The following is a 24,221-nucleotide window of genomic DNA, read 5'->3' as shown; positions in this document are numbered from 1 at the left end:
TGTCCTTGAGATGGGACTGCAATAGAAATCCGGCAGCCCGAACAGGCATCCAGCGCTCCAGCCACCACCAGCGCAGCTGCCGGGGAGTCCCCAGCTCTAGACCAGCCGCGAGGAGGCGCCGCGAGAGCACTGGTCCCCGCCCGCGGCCGGAGGAGGTCTAGAGCGCCTGGGCCAGCCCACGAGCCGGGAGGGCGGCCGGGCGCGAGCAGACGCCGGGCACTGTCACCGCGGGTGCGCCGGGCGCACCGACCCGGGACGCGGGCAGCTGGAGACCGCCAGATTCCACCCGCGCCGCTAGCCCCGACGGGGTCCTCGGCTCGCGCTCCCGGGTAGCAGCCACCGGGGCGGAGGGAGATGTCGCCCGGGGCCAGCCGCGGTCCCCGAGGAAGCCGGACGCCGCTGATCGCGCCTCTCTGCTGCGCTGCGGCCGCTCTGGGGATGATGTTGTGGTCTCCTGCCTCGGAGGCGTTCAACCTGGACGTGGAAAAGCTCACGGTGTACAGCGGCCCCGAGGGCAGCTACTTCGGCTACGCTGTGGACTTCCACATACCCGACGCCCGCAGGTAAGTCTCCCGAGCTGGAGAGGTGCGCGCGGGGGCGAACGCTCTCCGGGGTCCGGTCCCAGCCGCTCTGCCGCGCAGTCCCCGCAGCCTGGGATCCCCGTCCTGCCGCCCGCCCGGGGTCTCGTCTTTCTCCACGCCACCAGCCCCTTCTCTCCCCTGCCATGCTAGATGTGCCTTGTGAACTTTGAGCTAGAGACATGCCACTTGCATAGAACACGCAAGTCCTGGGTGTTCCAGGTACCAAGACGCACGCATCCCACAAAGGAGAGAACGGGACCCAGAAGACCAAAGCCAATTAAAACCGCGACCACAGCGCGGTCTGTTTATGCAGAGCCTGTAACCACTGCGTCTGGGCGCAAGAGCTGTCGGCTACCAGCAGCTGGGCTCTGTCTTTGGCTTCCTCCCACCCCACCCCCTTCTCTCATCTCACTGTACCCACAGAGCTCCACCTAGAGAAGCAGGACCGTTTGCACTCTTGCAAACCAAGCTGCGGACCCCCATAGGTTTCCAAGAGGAAATCAAGTTTGACATTGGGTCCTCATCATAAATACGTTCCTGCCCTCCCCACCTGCCCCAGTGTCCCCGGGCAGGAGGCTACAAAGACTGTAGTGCATGAGCACACTTTTGTGGCGCCCAAAGAGTAACTTTCTCCAACTCTTTTGCAGAGCGAGTGTCTTGGTGGGGGCGCCCAAAGCCAACACCAGCCAGCCCGACATCGTGGAAGGGGGAGCGGTCTATTACTGTCCTTGGCCCGCGGAGGGGTCTGCGCAGTGCAGGCAGATACCGTTTGACACCACCAGTAAGTGACATTTGTCTTTCTAAGCTGCGGGCCTGGGTTTGGAAGAACCAGGGTCATCCCAGAGAAGAGTTCCCGCTGTCTTGGTGCGGTGCTCATTCAGCTTGTCTGATGTGTCCGTGTTGTGGCTGTGTGGGTCTCTAGAGAAATCAGTTTTTTCAACTCTGAGTTAAATGAAGGAAGATGTTTAGTGAACCCTAGAGAAAGGACACTATTTTGACCCTGAGTGTTTGGATGCATCCTGGCAACTCCTGTTTCTTTACCGTTCTGGAATGAGCATTTGCAGGGTGAGTGGATGTTTTGGAGAAATACAAAAGCTACGTCCTAACTTTGACTGTGGAGACAATTTGGTTGCTTTTCAAGGACAGATGTGGAAAAAGAGAGCTCTTTAGCGTTTCCAGTGTTCAAGCTCCGGAGGCAGGACTTAGCTGCCCCAGACCCAGACATCTCTCCGTGTTGCTGTTTAATTCTTTACAGAAAGAAAGAATTTTCTTTCAAAATATTAGACATTGGATGCAAACTAGTCCAGGCAGAGTGTGGATGGATTACATTCATTTCCAAAATCCCTAGACAGATGTTTCTTATTTAATTAAAGGGAAAATACATTTTAAACAATTCAGTCTGGTTATGTTTTCTCTAGTGTTTTCTCTTTAGAGCCTGAGAAAATAATTTAAATGCAATGCTTTCAAAAACATTAACATCGACTGCTTTAATTTTTACCACCAAAACTTTATGAATTCAAAAGGTATATATTATCAGAAAGCAAATATCTCTTTCCAGAAAAACGCGAATATATCAGCTTGAATAATGGTCCTTGATAAATAATCATTTAAAATACCTTTTGCATCACACAACTATTTTATGACATCATACTTGATTTCTTTGATTTTTAATTGTTTGATTAGTGTGTATATAGAATTTATGCAGAATATTTTCACAGAATTTCGATGAAATTGGCTGGCTGATATTTACCTGTTACTATAACTAATTTGTATCTTTTTTGTTAAAGGATAAAACAATTTCAGTCCCATAAATATGAAAATATTTCAAAGCAAAACATACTATGCAAGCATTACCTTGAATTATGACCAAATTAGGAAAGTATTTTATAAAAGCATTGGAAAATTATATTTTTATCATGCCTGTCTCTATATGGTCACAATAGCTTATCATTTTATTAAATAATTCTGTTATTTTATACCAGTTTTTATAAGCTTTTACTTTTAAATTTGAGTATTAGCAACCAGGAAGATTAAACCTTTTGCTGTTAATTTGTGACAGAAATCTTTTAATTAGTTATTTTATCAAGACTTCAGATGCTTTTTAGCTACTGCTCTCTAGTTTAAGAATAAGCTTCCTAAATCAGAAGAATTAAACATTTAAACATAAAATTAATGCCATTTTAATAATTCATACCCAAATCATTTGTATTTTTAAAAGTATTTTAAGCCCAGGCCAAATAAAGACATCATTGACATTATTTGAATTTACATTAAGGAAAGTATTTATATTTTGAGACATGGTTGATGTGTTTTCACCAAGAAGCAATTTATGGTCCTGGAAAAGAATTTAATAGTCTTCTTGTATAGTCTCATAACATATCAAATCAGGATCTGATTAGTATATTTTTCTTTTAATAAAGGAAGAATCAGTGTCTGCCCAGATAAGTTACACCTGACTTACTTTGTAAGTATTCATCCCAATAGATGTCATAGGCCAATAGATTAAAAACCAGAGAATCTAGACGTCAACTATGAATTTTAAAAAAAATTGACCACTCCTACTGAAAAATTTCAATATTAAATTACAAGAGGTAGGCCAGGCACGGTGGCTCATGCCTGTAATTACAGCACTTTGGGAGGCCGAGGCAGGTGGATCACTTGAGGTCAGGCGTTCAAGACCAGCCTGACCAACGTGGTGAAACCCCATCTCTACTAAAAATACAAAATCAGCCGGGTGTAGGGGTGGGTGCCTGTAATCCCAGCTACTTGGGAAGCTGAGGCAGGAGAATCGCTTGAACCCAGGAGGGAGAGGTTGCAGTTAGTCAAGATAGTGCTGTTGCACTCCAGCCTGGGCAACAAGAGTGAAACTCCATCTCAAAAAAAAAAAAAAAAAATTACAATAGGTAATATTTTCCAAGTTCATTCTAAAGCAATTGCTTGAAGCCTTGAATTCACTCTCCCATAGAGAACTAATGCTGAAAGATGTGCTTTAGTTTCCAGAATAGCCCACAGGAATGCACTTAACCCTTATTGTAGCTGAATTATATTTGCAGTAAATCAGTAGGGGACAAACTAGAACAATTTGGCAATTAAATAGAAAAATAATGTACAGAAAAGATCAGTGTTACTTGGAGAAAGACAATGTCCTCTTTTGTGTAGGTTAGGAAAATGTCTGGATATCTCAAAGGGCTTTAGAGATTGAAGCTGCTCATTCCACACTATGTTTTATTTTACTTCCAAATATATAGTGGTTTACTTGATAAATAGATGAATGCACTAATCCTACTATTATACTTATCAACTACAATCATAATAATTTCAGAAATCATAAATGGAACAAAGTGAGGGAAAGAAGGAGGGAGAAAAATAGATGTTCCTGAAATAATTGAACAGGAAATTTAAAAAGCAAGGCAGGAAAGGCTACACAAGTTTGTGAGAAATGAATGGTCCATGACAGAGTGAACAACGCTGTGACCTGTTAAAGACAGGGAGGTTCCACTAGGAGAGGAGAAAGGAATTGTTGGGAAAAGAAAGTTCCCCATGTCGGCCATCAGGGGGTACTGTGGGCCCAGAAACCTTGATTGCCAGTGGGAATGGCCTGAAAACGGGTGTGGGGAAGGAAGCCACCGCCAAGGCTCAGGTGTTTGCTACCAAGTGGTTGCTCACTCTCTACACTTCATCTGTGCCAATTGCTTTATCCTTATACCCTCAGACAGTGGAACTGGCAGTGGCGGCTACTTGACGCAAAGCTGTGCAAGTGAAGAAGGCACAGCAGAAGCCAGAGTAGCTATTTCCAATCAGAACATCAGCTTTGTGGACAACGTGGAATGTTAAAACCAAAGATGAGAGTTGGAAACAGACATCACTGGTTCTGGGTCCTGAAGTCAGTGTTGCCAGAGGCATCCCATTTATACATTGCTATTATGTACCAGACACTATACACACATTGTTTCTACTACATAAAACAAATCAAAACTACTATGTAAAACTCATTCTGTAAGTAAGGAAACCAACATCAAAGGTATACTCAAGACCGTACAGTGGTAAGCAGTAGAGGCAGGACTGGAATAGAGGTCTGCCCAGTTCACAGCCTTCTTCTTCACCCTGCCTTCCTTCCAGAAATCGGGAGAGGATTGACCCTGATACACTGCAAGTTCAGGATTATGACTAAGCCCCCAAGGAGCTCTGGAAGGCTATATTCACCTTCCCTCCCTCTCCTCCATTCCCCTACTCCAACAGTGGCTTTACAATTCCATTTTAAATGATTCTCCAGAGAAGGGTTGAAAAGGATAAACAGTTTTGGCAGAAGCATTGTAGAAGCAGGATTTGTCTTGGTGGGAATGGTGGGTCGCATTTGCGCCTGGTTTGCTCAGACTCCCACAGAATGCCCCTTCACGGTCTCTGATAAGCTGCCTCCTGAGTTACTCTCTGCCCAGTGCCATGAATGTATTGTTCTCCCCCCGAAAAAAGGAAGACAATTTCTCTGCTTAACTGAATAGTGGCCCCAAATTGACATCTGCATAATGGAGTGTGATGTGTCAGGCATAAATATGTATATTGCAAATATTCATCTGTCAAGTCATTGGTGACTTTCCTGGTCTTTTACCCTACTTTTACTACCACATCTGAATTCAAGACATCCTAAGTAAATTTGACCTTTCAATGAAGTTGTTTCAACTTGTTCAGGTTCCCGGGGTGTCTACAATTGGGTATTCTGCTCTGGTAACCAAGTAAATTCTCTCAGCTTAGACTCTGAGGGAGACAGCCCTATAACTGAGTCCCAGAGTCCAGTGAAGATCCTGTTCCTCCATTTATTTAAGGTCAATGTTCATTTTCTAAAAACTGCCTTTCAGTTTTTTTTTTCCATGAAATAATCATGATTTATTTTCTTTATACCTTATCATGTAACTTGATTTTTTTTTTTAACATTTCTCATGATACATACAAAAGCAGAGGAAGCTTGCACTAGCCCAGAATGTGTAATGAATGATTACCAGAAGCATATGCTGGTGGGGGAGGTGAAAAGAGTTGATAATTTTCCTGCTCTGTACAAAATCGAGGGGTTCCAAAAAAAGCACTTCTCTCGTCTCCCTTCTGTCTTTCCCTGTTTACTTCAATAGAAGAAAATTCCTCCTATCACCAAATTGATTTCTTTCACTTTTGTCTCAGGAACTCTTTAAACTATGTGCCATGTCTTAAACAGCTTAAAATACCACATCTGCCTAATTCATGCCTCTCACTTCTGTGTCTACTCCAAGGTTCCCTTTCTTCTTTCTCCTACATTTTCCAAACCAATGCATGGGTTAAAGAATATTAGGTTACAACCCTTCTGCTAAAGGGAGAATGAATGAGACAATGAAAGGGACCCTCACCTTTGGAATAATGAAGAGCGAATTGCAACATAGTTGCAAAGTATAGCACCAAGTATTTGAATGTTTGAAGGGCAAGTTGCAACATAGTTCCAAACTATAGCATACAAGTATTTGATTGTTTTAAATGCTCAAGTAAAATGTTTGAGGGAAAAGGTGATGTGTGCTAATTAATGATGATAATCATCAAAGTACTAATAATGATAGAGAAGCAATACAGCTGGGAACCAGTCACAATGAGGAGCCCACATAAAAAGCAGACAGGAAGAGGTAGGAGGTGCCATTGAGATTTGGAAATCATCTGAGAAAAACTAGCAGAATTTGCCTGGTTTCAACTTAGTAGCCCTGTGTCAAAAAAAGAAAAGAAAAGAAAAGAAAACTTAAAATGGAAGACAGTTTGGTTAGGATATTTCAGAGCTCTGGAATGACAAGGTTTTTGTTGGAATTGCGGGAGACCGGAAGCCTTTGTTTTGGGGGGGTCTGTTTCATTTTGTGTTGAGTGATCCCACAATGAGAAGCAGCTTAAAGCGTCTGGTTCTGCGACTGGCATAGGGTTTTTTTTTGATAGTGCTGGGTGTGCTCTTTTTCTCATGTGAGGGTTGGGAAACATATTGGCTGCATAAGTCTTGCCTTTCTAGCTTCCCCAGAAAGAAATCAGTTTTTGTTCAGGAACAAAGAAAAGAAAAATGTAGGTTAGAGCTACCCAAGTAAATGACACAGGAAATAACATAAATAGGACAGGACTCAGGGACAGGAGAAGTCTGTGCTCAAGTAAGTTCAGTTGGAAGGTTACAAAGGTGGGGGAAGAGGGAAGCCCAAAGATAACCTCCTCTTTTCAAGACTTCACAATGAAAGTAAGTGTTGCTACTCAGAAAAAAAGAAGCAGTGTGTGCACACACGCACACACCACAGTATTTGCAGAAATCTTCCTCTGCTATGTGCTGATCCAATTGAGTCATCAAAGGTAGTTTATAAGCTGGATGTCTTATTTATGATTCTAGAAACAATTCATGATGGCTACTATGCCTGGATATGTTGGCATGACAAAGGCAACCATCATCCCAACATTTATCTCTGTTAGTTCAGACTTCATGCAACAGAACACAACTGAACCTTGGTATGAGACGCGAGGAGGCAGCAGTCCCTACAGCCCATAGCAACTGAGGAAGCAATTAGAAAAAGGAAGTCCTTGAAACTCCAACTAGAAATGGGAAACAGATCTGCTGTATGGCTAGTTGAGCAGTACGAGCATTAGGCGCCCGTTGTTAAATCTGCAAAATTCTTTCAAGAAACTGGAAGTCTGTGTGAGGGAACAGGCTTCCAGGTTCTTGGCAGGAATATTCTATGTAGCCTCTGCAGCATGCTGGGAGAAATGGCTTGAAATTAACTTGAAATAGTCTTGAAATTATTCTGAAAGGAAAAATGCACTTTCACATTTAAGCTGACAGGTTGAGATGTACACATTCAAACTTTACCTGTTAGTGTATAACAAGTCTTGTATCTGGGAATTGCATTGATGGAGAGAGTTGCCAACTTTATAAAAAAGCTCAGCTCAAGGGTGCCCTGATGGATTCCATGCCAGTACATGAACATGGAATTTTTTTTTTTAAGATAGAGTCTGGTTCTGTCACCCAGGCCAGAGTACAGTGGCGCAATCTCAGCTCACTGCAACCTCCACCTCCCAGGTTAAAATGATTCTCCTGCCTCAGCCTCCCAAGTAGCTGGGATTACAGGTGCCCACCGCCATGCCCAGCTAATTGTGTGACTTTTTTGTTTTGTTTTGTTTTTTTTTAGTAGAGACAGGGTTTCACCATGTTGGCCAGGCTGGTCTTGAACTCCTGACCTCAAGTGATCCACCTGCCTTGGCCTCCCAAAGTGCTGGGATTACAGGCATGAGCCTCCATGCCCGGCCATTGAACACTGATTTTTGAGGAAGATAGTTGGAAGACTAATTATTGGTTTTATTAAAAAAACACTCATTCATCCTTTAACCAGCAAGCATGTTCAAAGCATTTTAAAATAATTTTTATTTTTCAAAATTCGGCTTAAATACATGTTTACAAATAACATATTTATTGCATAAAGCAAGGTGTTCCTCCATAATGCAATCCTATAATAGATTAAAGTAGTTTCAATTCTAGGTTACATGATAAGGAGATTTAAGATATGCCAACGAATTGTGACTAAGTGATTTATACTTAAAACCAAATACATTTAATACATCAGCTATGGACTGCTGTAGAATTCAGGTGGGCAGCTCTTAGATGAATGTCATTAGATGGTCTGGAAGGAGTGGAACTCCACCTCAACCCTGCTGAAAGGTCAGAGTTTAGGTCTGTGGTGTTTAGTGTATTGGCCCGCGGTTCTGCCAATTGAGAAACTTTCCTAGACTCATAAACACTGAAGAAAGTGATTCTTTACTCTTTCTTTCTTTCTTTCTTTCTTTTTTTCTTTCTTTTTTTTCTTTCTTTCTTTCTTTCGTAAAATTAAGGTATAGATTATGAAAATAAGTCTTTATAGAAGTGCTTTCCAGGCATTGGGAGTGGAAGACATGAGTTGACTCCAAAGGTGTAATAGAAGGGAATATTTTGGGTGGAGGGTTGATGGAACTTTCTGTATCTCGATTGTGGTGGTGGATACATGACTGCCTGTATTTGTCAAAACCCATGATGCTGTAGATCACCAAAAGTGGATTTTATAAATATATTTTAAAAATCTATATTAATATAATATGTAAATAAATGTATAAATAAATACAAACAAAAGGCGAAGAGAAAAATCCTTTATGGAGAATGCAAGAGAGTTATATATTTGATACGATGATTCAATGTGGTTTTGTGGCTGTTGCTCTGAGCCCGTGGGCAATAAGCTTTTAGGCTATGGGAGGATCTGATAGAACAATACCTGGGGGTGTAAAGTCACATATCCCTGAGAAGCATAGGTCACTGCTCCTAAGTAAGGCTGAATGGTTAGTCAGATCATCATGTAGGAACTTCTTTAACATTCTTTAAATAAAGGATCATACGTTCCGAATGTGTTTGATAAGAAGAGTGCGAATGCAAACACATTGCATAAGAATATCTATGCAATGACTTGTATCATTCCTATATCCTGATGAAATTCAGGCACAAAACTTCCTCACTGGTAGTCACGGAAGAGAGCTCACTTTAAACACCTGATCATAGCTATCAAAATTAGTATAATGGCACCACAGGGCATTTACTTAGAAACATTTGGTCAGTTTTATTCTTCGGCTCTGACATTTGACATATGGACACAGATTTGAATATGATATTGCAAAAAACCCTGTATCAGCCTGCCCTAATTTCCAGGACATACTGACACCAGACAGAAGGGCACACACCACTGCTACAGGAATAGGTTTATTCAAGGACCCGACCCGGCCCACACTATACGCATCTTACCCCAGGTATAGCAGTGGAAGTAAATCTCCTGTGGCCATGTTGTAGCTCTACTCCAGTTGTCTCAGTTGTCAGAGCCTGTGATTTCCCCGGATGTCTCCAGCCTATGCCTGCCCCCTCTTGCCTCACTGATTACACAACTGATCTCTTTATCACAGTGCCACACAGTACAGTACAGCTTGTCTCTCTAGAGCGCAGCAAACAACTCTTGCATACACAAATGTTGCCACACACCCTGCACCATGTCCTCCTGCCTTCTTACCCACCCAGGACATCTGATCTTCCAGAATGATTTTCTGATATTTCTGGCTTCTCTCCTTCTACAGTTCCCACCAGGATACATGTTTCGGAAATTAATTCTAAAGTAGCTACAAATCCTTTTTCAAAAAGAAAGAAAAGGGATACAACCCTAAGTAAATAATGTTTTTGAATAGCCTATATGTGGATAGTCAATCAAATTAGGGCATAAAAGCACACAATTAAATATTATATAACCATTAAAAATGAAGTCTACAAAGAAGATTAATATGAGAAGATGCTTTTGTTTCAATGGTAAATAAAAAACATAAAATTCAAAATTGTGTTTACAACTTCTTAAAGAGTATAAGAAGGAAACTGTAATGAGAAACTGTCTTTGGGAAATGTGATTAAGACTTTTCTTTCTCATGCATTTTTTTTTTCTTGTTGTCAAACCATGAACAAGTATTTATTTATTATCAGGAAAAATAATGAAAAAATTAAACACACAAAAAGTCCAGATGAAATGAGTGAGTTCACTAAAGTGCTGTAAAGATTAACAATAAAAGATCAGGCCGGGCGCAGTGGCTCACGCCTGTAATCCCAGCACTTTGGGAGGCCGAGGCGGGCGGATCACGAGGTCAGGAGATCCAGACCATCTTGGCTAACACGGTGAAACCCCGTCTCTACTAAAAATACAAAAAATCAGCCAGGTGTGGTGGCGGGCACCTGTAGTCCCAGCTACTCGGGAGGCTGAGGCAGGAGAATGGCGTGAATCCGGGAGGCGGAGCTTGCAGTGAGCCGAGATGGCACCACTGCACTCCATCCTGGGTGACAGAGCAAGGCTCCGTCTAAAATAAATAAATAAATAAATAAAAGATCAGAATTAAAGCTCTGGATTGGAAGATGGCAATCTTAGTTCTTCCCTCTCTTGTCTTGGGAGCAGATGCTTGACTGGTTTAGAAAAGCATTCATTTATATAAGGTATAGGTTCTAAAATACTAAAGACCAAGGGTATTTTCAGTAACAATATGTGTAAAAATAAGAAGATGCAGTATAAGTCTCACCTGTTTTCTTTCTAGATTATCTTTAAAGATAGAAATATAGACTTGCTCTGACATGGCAGTTTCAAGAGCTGTTTGTGTGTAGAATAGTTTTGAGTGTGTCTGAATAAGACGAGCTTGCCAGAAGTTAATTCACAATCTATTTATACTGCAATCAGTTCACAAAACTTGTTATAAGAGCCCATAGGAAAGAAATCAAGAGTGACCATAGGTCCAGATAATCCCATAGACCTTAAAATATGGAAGGCATTGGATAGAGTCAAGACATCCAGATAAACTCATGAAGTAGTATCAAAAATCATAGCATGAATTGGTGTTTAGTTCTTGCTCTGTTATGTACAATAATGAGATTTTTCTTTTCTTTAAAACATTATATATGTGTCTAGAGCATGTCTTCTGGGGTGCACCATTCTACTCAGTCCCAAGTAAGGTTTGTAAATGTTCTGTAAAGGTATGTCTGTTTACTAAGTAAAGAGTATGTCAACACACTTGCTTACAATCTCAGCTGAGCAGAGAAAAGTGAGACGTTTCAGGAAAGAGAACTGACAGAATGAAAGCTGGAGCAGTGTTTCTGAAAATCTCTTGCACATTATTCTTTTGTGCAAAAATGAACAAAAAAAAGTTTTATGTCAAATGAGTTTGCAAATGACTGCATTTGCTCCCGTTCTATGACACTTACAATGCATATTCTCTTAGAAAATGCACTAAGAATTCACAAACGAAGGCAACCTATTGGATTCATAGGATGGAACCTTTGTTGACATTCATTAGTTCCCCTCACATTTATGAGGCCAAAGCAGACCCAAATGGCTGTAGAAACACATGACCCTGTATCTTTGGTTTAAAGTATCTAAGGTTTATTTCTTGCTCACACCGTATATTCAGTGTGATTTGATAGGGAGGCTTGGCCAGTTCAAGCCACATAGGGACCCAGCTTCATGGAGATTCCTTATTGGCATGGGTCTGAGATCCCCCTAATTGGAAAAGGGTGTGTCCAATTGCACACTGTCTGTTACAGCTTCCACCTGGAATTGACATTTATTATTTGACATATTTTTTAGGCCAAACCATGCCTAGGAGGTTTGTTAGGCCAATCTGTTTAACTATGGAAAACTTTACTTATCTGCACCTATCAAAATTATATCTACCATTTTTAAAAGAGCCTGAGAAAGGAAACGAACACAAAGAGATTATCTTTGGGAAATGTGATTAAAACTGTGTGGTTTTTTTTTAATTTTATTTCGCAGGACATGTTTTTAGGACACTCAGGTAGTTCAAATACACAGTTATTTGGGGGAGACAGTCTCAACCCCTTCACCTATGAACAGACACATGGCAAGGAGAGGATGTTTTTGTGAATAGATTCAAAGATTTGAGTGAGACTTTTATACCAACACTGAGTCCCCAACCTGTTCCACCTGGTCTCCACTGGGTTTTTTTTTTTTCTCTTTTCTTTTTGTTTCTCTACTCCTGTGATAGATTATCCATTTTTTACCACCAAGATTACCTGGGAGACTGGATGATCTTCTTCCTTTCACTGTGGTTCCGCAGGTGACATATTATTAAATCATAACACACTTTAACACACTTTTACTTATTAAATGTCATCTAAGAGTGAAAAAGAGAGTTGAAAATCAAGCTTAGTGTTAGCAAACGGTAAAATTAAGTTTCAGGAGCTACTATTTGCAACACTGCACAGGCAGATGCTGTTCTTGACGTGGAAGTATGTCCACGAACAAAGCCTAAGGTCTTGCCCCTTTGGACGGGGTTCATAGTAACAGCCAGCGACAAGTGGAGGAAAAGAAAGCAAAGGTCAAGAGGACAGAGAATGGTGTGTGTGTGTGTGTGTGCGCGCGCACATTTATTTTAGCTTGAGCAGGCCATTTGCTTTCCATTGCTACTATAACAAATGACCACATGCTTAGTCGCTTTAAACAACACAAATTGATTATCTTTTTTCTTTCTTTCTTTCTTTCTTTTTTCTTTTCTTTTTTTTAAAGAAGGAATCTTACTCTGTCACGCAGGCCAGAGTGCAGTGGCATGATCTACGCTCACTGCAACCTCCATCTCCCAGGTTCAAGTAATTCTCCTGCCTCAGCCTCCCAAGTAGCTGGGATTATAGGCACCCACCACCAAGCATGGATAATTTTTGTATTTTTAATAGAGACGGGATTTCACTATGTTGGCCAGGCTGCTCTTGAACTCCTGACCTCAGGTGATCCAACTACCTTGGCCTCCCAAAGTGCTAGGATTACAGGTGTGAGCCATTGCACCTAGCCTTGATTATCTTATAGTTCTGGAAGTCAAAGCCTAAAATGGGTCTCCCTGGGCTAGCATCAAGGTGTTGGCAGAGCTGCATTCCTTCTGGAGGCTCTTGGGAGAACCTATTTATTTCCTTGCCTTTTCCAGCTCCTACAGGTGACCCACATTCCTTGGCTCAGGGCTCCTTTCCATTTTCAAAAGTAGCAAAATCTTCCACTGCCATATCTCTGGATCTCCTTTTTTGGCCCCTTCTTCTACCTGATAGTATCCTTATCATTACATCAGATCCACATGTATGATCCAAGATAATCTACCATTTTGAGGTCAGCTGATTAGCAACGTTAATTCTATTTGCAATCTCAGTCCCTCTTTGCCATGTAGCTTAATATTGTCAGTTTTGGGGATTCAGATGTAGCCCTCTTGGGCGGTATTATTTTGTGTACCACAGGTGGTCACAAGAACTTTCACTGAGGAGGTGATATCTGTGCAAGGGCCTAACTTGAGTGAGGAAAGGAGCCAGGTGGTATCCAAGGGAGACATGTTCTAGGTTGTAGGAGTGTCAGTGTTGGAGTGTGGAGATGTGGATGTGCTTGGGAAATGGAGAAAGGTTGCTGAACTAGAGAAAAGCAAGTCAAGGCAAGAGTGATAGAAAATTAGGCCAGAGGGCCAGGTATAAGCAAGATGGTATAGTATCTTCATGGCCAAGGTCAGGACTTGGGATTTTATTCTAAGAGTGGTAGGCAGCCAATAGTGGGTTTTGAGTAAGGAAGTAACATAATTTGAATCATGTTTTTTTAAAGATCAGTTTTGGTCAGCCATGGGGGCTCACATTTGTAATCCCAGCACTTTGGGAGACAAAGGCAGGAGGATCACTTGACACCAAGACTTTGAGACCAGTCTGGGCAGTGTAGCAAGATCCTATCTCTACAAAAAAAGTGTAAAAAAATTAGCAGGGGCAGTAGTGTGCACCTGTTGTCCAACTACTAGGGAGGCTGATGTGTGTGTACCACATGAGCCCAGGAGTTAGAGGCTGCAGTGAGCTCTAATTGTGTTACTGAACTCCAGCCTGACAGAGTGAGTGACAGGAGGGAAAAAAAAAGGATCAGCTTAGCTTTTGTTGAAAAATAGACTACAGACAAGGAAGAGCAGAAGCAAGCAAACAAGGAGACTAGGTAGAAGACCGTTCCCTTTCCAGTGAAAGGCAAGTATGGCTGAGATTGAGTGGTAGCAGTGAGAGCTAAGGAATGGTTGGTTTGGGGATTTATTTGGAAATGCAGTTAGTAGCTTATCATTATGTGTCAGATAAAGAGTGGAAAATAAAGAGGAAATTTTGGCCTAAGTAACTGAAGGAATAGGACTTACAGAACAGTGGGTAAAGAGCATGTCTTAGGTGAAATACCAAGGGTTGAGTCCAGATATGTGAAATTTAAGATGCTTATTAGACCTCCCAGCAGATGTCAAATGGGCACTTGAATAAATAAACCCAGAGCTCAGGCAAGATGTCTGAATACAAAGTTAATATTTAAGGCCATGACTTAGGGAGTAAGTGTGGATGAAGAGAAGACGAGGGAGGCAAAGAGAGGCCAAGAGACAAGAGCAGCAAAGAGATGAGAACAAGCTTGAGATTGAGCCCTGGAGCACCACGACATTTACAGAAACACTGGGGATTTGAGGAGGATGTGTATAAAACACAAGGAAGGAGCCACCAGTTAGGTAAAAGAAAGCCATGAAGCCAGTAAAGAAAGTCCTGTGAGGTGAAGTGAAATGAGGGTGGAAACTTGGAACATGTGATTTGACAATTGAAGGTTACTGATGACTGAAAAATCCAGTTGCAGTGGAGTGTGTCAAGAGAGAATGGGAGATGGCCAATGGAACAGAGTAAGTGTGTGTAGCCATTTTTAAAGTTTGGCTATAAATGGGACCAGAGAAATTTAATCATTAAGAAGGTATTATAGCTTGATCATAGTCTAATAGGTTCAGATGACTGTAAGAGACAGAGAGAGAGCATAGTTAGGAACAAATTTCTGAGTGGAGGGGAATAGAGGGGATTCTTATACAAATGGAAGGATTGGACTTAGAGCAGCAGAAATGCAGTTCATCTGCAGTGGAAGGAGGGCAGGCAGAGCCAGGAAATAACCGAGAATGGGCTGCTGGATTGGATGGCAGGAGGAAGAAAATGATCTTTTCTCATTGCTTACATTTTCTCATTGAAATAAGAAGCAAGGTCACCATCTATGGTTGAGGAGGTCAAAGAGAAGGTTGGGAGAAAAAGGAAATTCAAAGAGTAGTGACAGAATGGCAGAGTAAGTGGAGTCATGAAATAATAGGGATTACCAGGCAGTAAGTTGGATAAGTAACATTTTGCCTCTGCTCAGACTATAGCACGGTTGTTTGGGGTAGGATTTAAGAAGATCTCCCACAGAATAATCTCCTCTTGAGTGTTAATCTTCTCTAAGGATAAATTACAGAAACAGAAGATTTGAATTCTGCAGTGCCTATTTTGTGTAACATTGGGAATGATGACTTTAAAAAAACAAACAAACAGCAACAACAACAACAATAAAACATAATATGAACTGTTCTGTTAGGTGAATGGTTGGAACCCTTTACTATATCTTTTGGCAGCAGACATGAGATTCTCAGAAATATAAGACCATGTAAGAGGAGGTAGTGTAAATACATTTTCAAGTGTTATTGGGAGGCAAATGTATACAGCCTTCATCATGAAACCCAATCATATCCTGTATTTAAAAGCACTCCTTTGAGGTCATCTTGAAGAAATTTATGTCAGTGAGTCACCTTCCTGAGATGCCCGTGCTGAGAGGTTTTCATTACTTCTTGAAGCAAATAAACGATTGGGTACTAAATAGAAGCATGCTGTGTTCCTGGCCATCAGGAGTTGACATTGAAGCCGTACTGAGAGTACTCATTTCCCTGGCTGTACATAACTATGATAAGTGATCCTAGGTAATTATTCCAAGTGTGAAAAAAATATAGAGGTGAAAGAAAGTATGAAAGATTCAAGTATGAAGAAAGTTGAAAGAAAACCACTGTGGTTGAGAGTAGCAAAGATGATACTGGCATGGGAAGGGTTTCTTTGAGAAAGGTTGAGATTTTAGAAACAACTCTGGACAACGTAACAAGATCCTATCTCTACAAAAAAATTAGCAAGTGCAGTAGCGTGCACCTAAGAAATAGGTGCATTTGAGAAACAACTCTGACTTCAGGATAGAGAATGGGTTTGAAGGTGGCAATGCGGGGGAAGGGAGACTGGTCAGGAAGCTGTCACAGCAGTGGAGGCTAAAGAAAATGATGACCATAACTAGGAAAGTGGTGACAAGGATGGAAAGAATTGGATGGATTTGGGAGATAACAAAAGGAAGCATCAACAAGAATTGATGACTCATTGAAATTTGGGAGTGCAAGATCGGGGATCGTCAAGGATGCATTCCAAGATTCTGGCTGCGTTAATGGTGTTACCATTATATTAGGTAAAAATAATGAACAAGACAGACATCCCCTGATCTCACAATATTCAACTTTGATGGGATACTAGTGCCTGGCTCTTCTAATCTGGGCTTAAGTGCTGTAACAGCAGAAAGTGAAGAAGGCTTCAGATGTGCAAAATAAGGACTCCTATGCTTGAATGAATGGGGGACTTTTGTGTGGTAGGGGAGGATTTTCAGAGAGTACAATATGAAAGGTCGGAGCTGAAGAGTGGCTTGTGTGTGTGTGTTTGAGTGCGCCTATGCATGCATGTCTGTCTCTGGGATGGAAAGATGAGAGAAAAAACCTGCTCCAGCCTGTGTGGATGTAGTGAAGTGGGTTGTAGAAGATGAGGTCAAAGTTGTCTCGATCAATAGAATCCACTGTAACCAGCTCTGTGTTTCACACTGTTGTTTCATACTTGGGAGTTTTGTTTTTGTTTTTAGTCTGATCTGGCATAGATAACTTATCTTTTCCCTTGGAAGAGATAATTCTTTCATTTCTCAACTCCCAATTTCCCTTGCATTGTATCCAAAATATTGCTTGCATCGTATAATCCATAGGTATTTCCTGACCAAATCATACATACTACTTAGTCAATTTATATATGAAAAACATTCTGAATGAGAGTATGTGATGTGGAAAACCATTCGTATTTACTACCTAGCAAATGTCTGACGAACACTGGGTAGGCACTATGGGTTATTCAAGACAGGAAGTTAGAAATGTGATCTCTGTTCTTAAGGAAGACAGTCTAGACATGAAAATAATTACAGCGCAACATTTATGTTCTCATCCAGATCAGGAAAACTATACAATAGCCATACTGTAATACAGTCTGTACTGTTGCTGTTACAAACCCATATTTATGAAAATGATTATTAAAACTCTAAAAGTATGCATTTAACTCACTTAGCTTTATTATAGTATTTGATTATATATGAAACTGAATATTTAAATAGTGATATGAACAAATAATTTAAAAGGGAAGTTTCATGATTTCCAGGAAAGAGTAGTTTATTTCACTATGAACTAAAGGAATAGTCTAGAAGCTTCTTAAATTCTGAATGAGTTTACCAAACTGAACAGTGACTAGGTCCAGGGAGTTGGATCCTAATGGCCTTTCACTTGCTACCTTATACAATTATCTATGCAAGTTTTGTTACTTGGCACTATTTGAAAATTTTGAAACAATAATCTCAAAGAATTTCAATTTGAAAAGATAAGAGTTTTGAGCCCTACATTTTAAAACAGTCTTTTAAGGAGTGATTTGAACAAGTTGGCAAACAAGGAAATAAGGAATTTCACAAAATAAATGTCTGAAAGAAGGCCATGGAATGAGACTCAACAGGGAACAGAAAGAAAGTTAAACCAAATGGAAAGGAAGCCCAATCAATACCCAGAGCTCAGGCTGTGGGATCAAGATCTTCAGGTGGGTCGGGCGCAGTGGCTCACGCCTATAGTCCCAGCACTTTGGGAGGCCGAGGCTGGTGGATCACCTGAGGTCAGGAGTTCGAGACTAGCCTGGCCAACATGGTGAAACCCCATCTCTACCAAAAACACAAAAATTAGCTGGGCATGGTGGCGGGCACCTGTAATCCCAGCTACTCGAGAGGCTGAGGCAGGAGAATAGCTTGAACCCGGGAGGTGGAGGTTGCAGTGAGCCAAGATAGCACCATTTGCACACCAGCCTGGGTGATAAGAGTGAAATTCCATCTCAAAAAAAAAAAAAAAAAATCAAGTGTGGAAGGCAGTGTATTTATATTTGATCTTTGAGGTAAAGACAAGAAAATTATTTAATGTGAGTGTAAGCATGAACATATTTTTATATAGTATGCATACATGATAGAAATCATGAAATAATCATTTAATAAAAATAACACATCTCTCAAACATCATAAGGAAAAGTGAATTAGTGTGATATTCTTTAAAAGGTTTTCAGAGTGGTTTTGGAGTATTGGGAGCTATGCATTTGGAAGTTTAATTTTCTGTGATATAAAAATCAATCCAGATCCTTTTCTTGGATTTGTTTCTCATAGACAAGGAGTTCTCTGGCCACGGCTATTTTATTTTGAATTTTACATATGAGTATTCCCTGTTCTCGGATGCTTAGTTCCAATTAGGAACTTTTACAGCATAAATTTGACTATGATAAAAATTATAAACAAATGGTTAAGGATTTCTTTTACCCTTTTCCTGATTAAAAATGTCTGGGTAGCTCCTGCAACTGCTTTAAGAAAATTTCCAAGGAGACAAATTTAAAGTGATGACTGAAGGTTATAGGGAAACCTACTGTTTTCTCTATGGGGTCGAGGGCTTTATAAATAGTTTTTAAAAATTATCCTGTCTGCCAAAATGTTTGGTCACACCTGTGTCAATTGCAACTCTTCCTTTCCTGTCCTAGGGTGATCTCTCTTCACTTGGTGTAATTCCTCTCATTTCACTATGCTAGAAGATTAGAAAAATCTGCTTACAGCACATGTGTGAACCATATTCCACATCCCCTCAGTCCTCCTCTGAAATGCATATTCCCATGGAAAAAAAAAAAAAAGAACCAAAAGCTGCCAGTTTCAGAGAGATCACTTCAAAGGCCAGAAATGGAGGATGTGTCAAATCAATTGTATTGACACCACCCATCTAAACTCCCTGGGTTGACTTACAGATCTTTTCAGTTTATCTTTAGGTTTTCCCTTTTTCAGATCATAGATGTACTAATACTCACAGTGAAAGCTCAAATGATACAGAAATGTATTCCATGGAAATATAAAAGCCAATGACACCTGTATATTCCCTGCTTTCAAGACAACCATGACTCATAGGTTAGGGTCAGTATAGACACACACAAGCACAATAACAATCACACATACACATCCAGGCATAGAATATTTGACTTTTAAATAAAAGTGGGATCATACTGAACAATGTACCCTTGACAAACTTTTGAATGAATAGAGGGGAACTTGGTTATTCATTCAACAAACACTGATGATCTACTATGTTTTAGGCACTGTAAAATGCAGAGGTGAAGCAGACAACATCTCTGTGAAAACTAGGTATATTCTCAAAGGGTAGATGATACCTATATAAAAACATAGATTTTTAACTCCTACATAGTATTGTATACTATTGCAGTAAACATGCCAACATGATCATCTCAGATAGTGATAAGTACTATGAAGAAAATGTAAAGTGGTAATGGGGGAGTGAATGACTATGAGTAGACAGAACCAGTGGCTTAGGGCATGTGTCTCTGAGGATGTGGTACTGGAGCTATTCACGTCCTTAGCCCACTTTTTAATGGGATTGTTTATTTTTTTCTTGATGTTTGTTTGAGTTCTTTGTAGATTCCGGATATTAGTCCTTTGTTGGGTGTATGGATTTTGAAGATTTTCTCCCGCTCTGTGGGTTTTCTGTTAACTCTGCTGATTATTTCTTTTGCTGTGCAGAAGCTTTTTGGTTTAATTAAGTCCCAGCTAACTATCTTTGGTTTGGTTGCATGCTTACTGTATGCAACATCTTATTTGCATGTTTATTGCAATAGCATGCAATACTCTCATCTGAGTAATGCGAAGAAGGCAGCCAAGTGAAGCACTATGGGAAGAGTGTTCCAGGAAGAGGAAATGCAATGGCAAGACTGAAAACGCTGGGGGTGTTCACAGGACAGGAAGTTGGTGTGTCTGCAGGTTGAGGAGCGTGGGAAGGCAGGAGGCACTGAGATTGGAGAAGCAATCAGGGGCCAGACAATGTTGGCCCCTTGGACCAAGTCAGGTTTTATTATTGCAGAGGTGGAACTGCAAATCACTGAGAAGAGATTGATTGTTCAGTAAGTGCTGTGGGAGCAAGTGACTTTTCATATTGAAAGAAGAAAAATATCTCTGCCACTGTATAAACAAGAATAAATTCCGGATGGACAATAATCCCAATTAACAAAGTTAAAAGACTAGAAAAAAATTGGAAGATGATACTTGCAACATTTATGTGGGAAAGAGAATCAGTAGCCAAAAATATATGAATTATGAATCAATAAAACTAATAACTAAACAAGAAAATGAGCAAAGAATATAAAATGACACTTCACAGAAGAAAAAAGTGAATGGTCCACAAACATGAAAAGAAGATCAGCCTTACTAAAAGTCAAGAAAATGCAAATGAAAACAAAATGAGGTATCATTCCATGGTCATCTAGACTGGAAAATATTTAAAAGTCCTCCTATAATAACAAAAGTTGAGAATCCCTTACTCCCACACTGCTAGTGGACATAAAATTGTAGCTACTTTGGAGATCAGTGGGCATGTCTGATCAAATGAGTATGATCGTTCTCTATGACCCAGTAATGTCATTAGTCTGGGTGCCAGAGAGAAACCCTTGTACATAGGCACATGGAGGTGGGTATATGAATATTCAGAGCTCAGAGTAGAAGTGGGAAAAATGAAAAAAAAAAATCCATATATGTTCATATGTAAATAGACTGGATAAATAAAATGTAGACTATTATTCAATAGGATGCAATATTATACAGGAGTTAAAAAGAATGAGGTAGACTGATCTATGTATGTATGTATCTATCTATCATCTCTTTTTCTATGCATTCACTCATCTATGTTTCTACATATCTATGTATCTAGCTAACTAGCCATCTATCTATTCATGGATATTTCTCTCAAACGTAAAACTGAGGGTAAAACACAAATATAGACTGCTAAATACAGAAAATATAATGCCATTTCTTTTCTTTTCTTTTCTTTGAGACACATTGTCACTCTATCTCTCAGGCTACAGTGCAGTGGCGGGATCTCAGCTCACTGCAACCTCTGTCTCCCAGGTTCCAGTGATTCTCCTGCCTCAGCCCCCCAGTAGCTGGGACTACAGGCATGTGCCACCACGCCCAACTAATTTTTGGATTTTTAGTAGAGACAGGGTTTCACCATGTTGGCCAGGCTGGTCTCTAACTCCTGAACTCAGGTGATCTGCCTCCTGGACTCCCAAAGTGCTGGGATTACAGGCACGAGCCACTGTGCCTAGCCAAATACCATTTTTTCTTAGGCAAAAACCTTGTAATCAAGAACCCAAAAGCAAATGCATCCAAAAGAAAGATAGATAGCTGGGACTTAATTAAACTGAAAAGCCTCTGCACAGAAAAAGAAATAATCAGCAGAATTAACAGAAAACCCACAGAGCGGGAGAAAATCTTCACAATCTATACATCTGACAAAGGATTGATATCCAGAATCCACAAAGAATTCAACAAATCAGAAAGAAAAAACAATCCCATCAAAAAGTGGGCTAAAGACATGAATAGACAATTCTCAAAAGAAGATATACAAATGGCCAAGAAGCATATGTAAAAATGTTCAACATCGCTAATGATCAGGGAAATGCAAATCAAAACCACAATGTGATACTACCTCACTCCTGCAAGAATGGCTATAATTTAAAAACTTTAAAAAAATAGATGTTGGCATGGATGCTGTGAAAAGGGAACACTTTTACACTGTTGGTGGAAATGTAAACTAGTACAACCACTACAGAAAACAGTGTGGAGATTCCTTAAAGAAATAAAAGATCTACCATTTGATCCAGCAATGCCAGTACTAGATATCTACCCAGAGGAAAAGAAGCCATTATGTGAAAAAAGATACTTGCATATGTGTGTTTATAGCAGCACAACTTGCAATTGCAAAAATATGGAATCAGCCCAAATGCCCATCAATCAACGAGTGGATAAAGAAAGTATGGTATGTTTATACACCATGGAATACTACTCAGCCATAAAAATGAATGAAATAATGGCATTCTCAGCAACCTGGATGGAATTGGAGACCATTATTCTAAGTGAAGTAACTCGGAAATGGAAAACCAAACATTGTATGTCCTCACTGATAAGTGGGAGCTAAGCTATGAGGATACAAAGGCATAAGAATGATACAATGGATGTTGGGGACTCCGGTGAATGGGTGGCAGTGGGGTGAGGGATAAAAGACTACACACTGGGTACAGTGTACACTGCTTGGGTGATGGGTGTACCAAAATCTCAGAAATCGCCACTGAATAACTTATTGGTGTAACCAAACAACACCTGTTCCCCTAAAACCTATTGAAATAAAAAATAAAATGAAAAAGAAAATATAATACCATTTTTCTTTAGTTTACAAGACTGCACCAAAGACTACGCTATCAATTGTTGGCAAACTACAACTAAAACTGGCCCACCGTCTGTGTGTGCACAGCCTATATGCTGAGAGTAGTTTTTACATTTTTAAATGGCTGGAGAAATGTTTTTAAAGAATAATATTTCATGACACATAAAAGTTATATAAAATTCAATTCAATTTCCGTGTTCCTATATGAAATATGAAATTCTATTGGAACACAGCCAAGTCCAAGCCCATTCTTTCACATATTGTCTATGGGCTGCTTTTGTTACAGGGCAGAATTGAGTAGCTGTGACAAAGATTATACAGTTTGCAAAGCCTAAGACATTTATCTAGTCCTTTACAGGAAAAGCATTGTAGACCATGGCCCTATATTATTCATGGCATTATTTTTTAAATGGCCAGAAACACATACATTTAATTAATGATGGTGGTAACCTCTGGAGGGGGAGGAGGGGAGAGGAATGTAACAGGGGACAGGTGTCAAAAGGTACCATAATGTTTGTGAATCGCAATTCACAAATGTTGTCCATTCTTCACAATTATTGATTCTTCCTAGTGAGAATTACCTGTGTTTCACGTATTAAAGTCCTTATATTTCTCTGTACTTTTAAAAAGCCTCAGAAAAGCTAAAAATACATGTATCGTGTAGGTGTTTTTCTGTATCAGTGAATACAAATCTATCATATGTGTATAACAGTTGAATCTTTGTCTTATAGATAGCAGACGTTTCTTTTTGAGTCTCTTATTTATAAACATTTAAGTTGCTCCAGTTTTTGGTGTCACAAACAGTGTAAAAATATTTTCATACTATATCGTGTGTGTGTGTGCGTGTGTGTGTGTGTGTGTGTTTTAGAGACAGGAGAGTACTTACTCTGAGACTTTAGAGACAGAATACTCTTACTCTGTCACTTAGACTGGAGTACAGTTGCATGATCCTGGCTTACTTCAGACTCTACCTCCTAGGCTCAACTGATCCTCCCACCTCAGGCATGGGCCACTATACCTGGCTAATTTTTTTTTTTTTTTTTTTTTTTTTTTGGCAAGAGTTGGGGTTTTGCCATGTTGTCCAGGCTGGAGTGCAGTGGCGCTATCATAGCTCACTGTAGCCTTGAACTCCTGCCTCAAGCGATCCTCCCACCTTGGTCTCCCAAAGTGCTGGGATTATAAGCATGAGCCACTGTGTTACTATTTCCACTGAACAAAATACTGAAACAATTTTTTGATCAGAAGGAAATATACATTTAAAATTTGGATACATGGTGCCAAATGGCTGTTCCAAACTTCAGCATCAAATTATTGTCTTGAAGTAGAGCAAATATTATTAATTTGGGGCCGGATTGGTAAGTGACAAGTGGCAAATTATATTGCTTTAATTTGAGGCTCAGGTTATTTCTCTGAATTTTCTGGCTAATTTATCTTTACCTGTAATGCCTGTTCGGATCCTTAGAAATTGTTTTCTATTGAATTTTAGTCTTTTTCTCATGGATTTGGGGACTCTGACATATTCCTCCTTTTCTTGAAAAACTTTCACTTTGGTTTTCATTTGTTAGCTTTGTTAATCACCTCCTGCCACTTAGAAAACTTGAGAATGTATGCGGCCCCTATAAAAGCTTTTCTGAGCTTTTGCCTTTGCTTTCTCCATAG

The 24,221-nt window shown here is 40.3% G+C and overlaps 1 protein-coding gene across 3 annotated transcripts in view; it reads left to right on the top strand.

Moving 5' to 3' along the window:
• The first annotated feature begins 277 nt into the window (after positions 1–277).
• ITGA8 (integrin subunit alpha 8) overlaps positions 278–24,221 on the top strand; it is a 215,194-nt gene continuing 191,250 nt past the window's right edge. For all 3 annotated transcript variants that reach the window (XM_033208788.1, XM_033208786.1, XM_033208789.1), the window contains exons 1-2: positions 278–563; positions 1,229–1,362. In XM_033208788.1, coding sequence (XP_033064679.1) covers positions 355–563; positions 1,229–1,362 — 343 coding nt within the window. In that variant the 5' untranslated portion in view covers positions 278–354. The remainder of the gene's footprint in view (positions 564–1,228; positions 1,363–24,221) is intronic.

Source organism: Trachypithecus francoisi, unplaced genomic scaffold, assembly GCF_009764315.1.
Source record: "Trachypithecus francoisi isolate TF-2019V2 unplaced genomic scaffold, Tfra_2.0 Lachesis_group9, whole genome shotgun sequence".
In the NCBI taxonomy this organism is placed as follows: Eukaryota; Metazoa; Chordata; class Mammalia; order Primates; family Cercopithecidae; genus Trachypithecus; species Trachypithecus francoisi.
The sequence above is the reverse complement of the archived record's forward strand: the minus strand, read 5'-3'. Positions and strand labels throughout refer to the sequence as shown.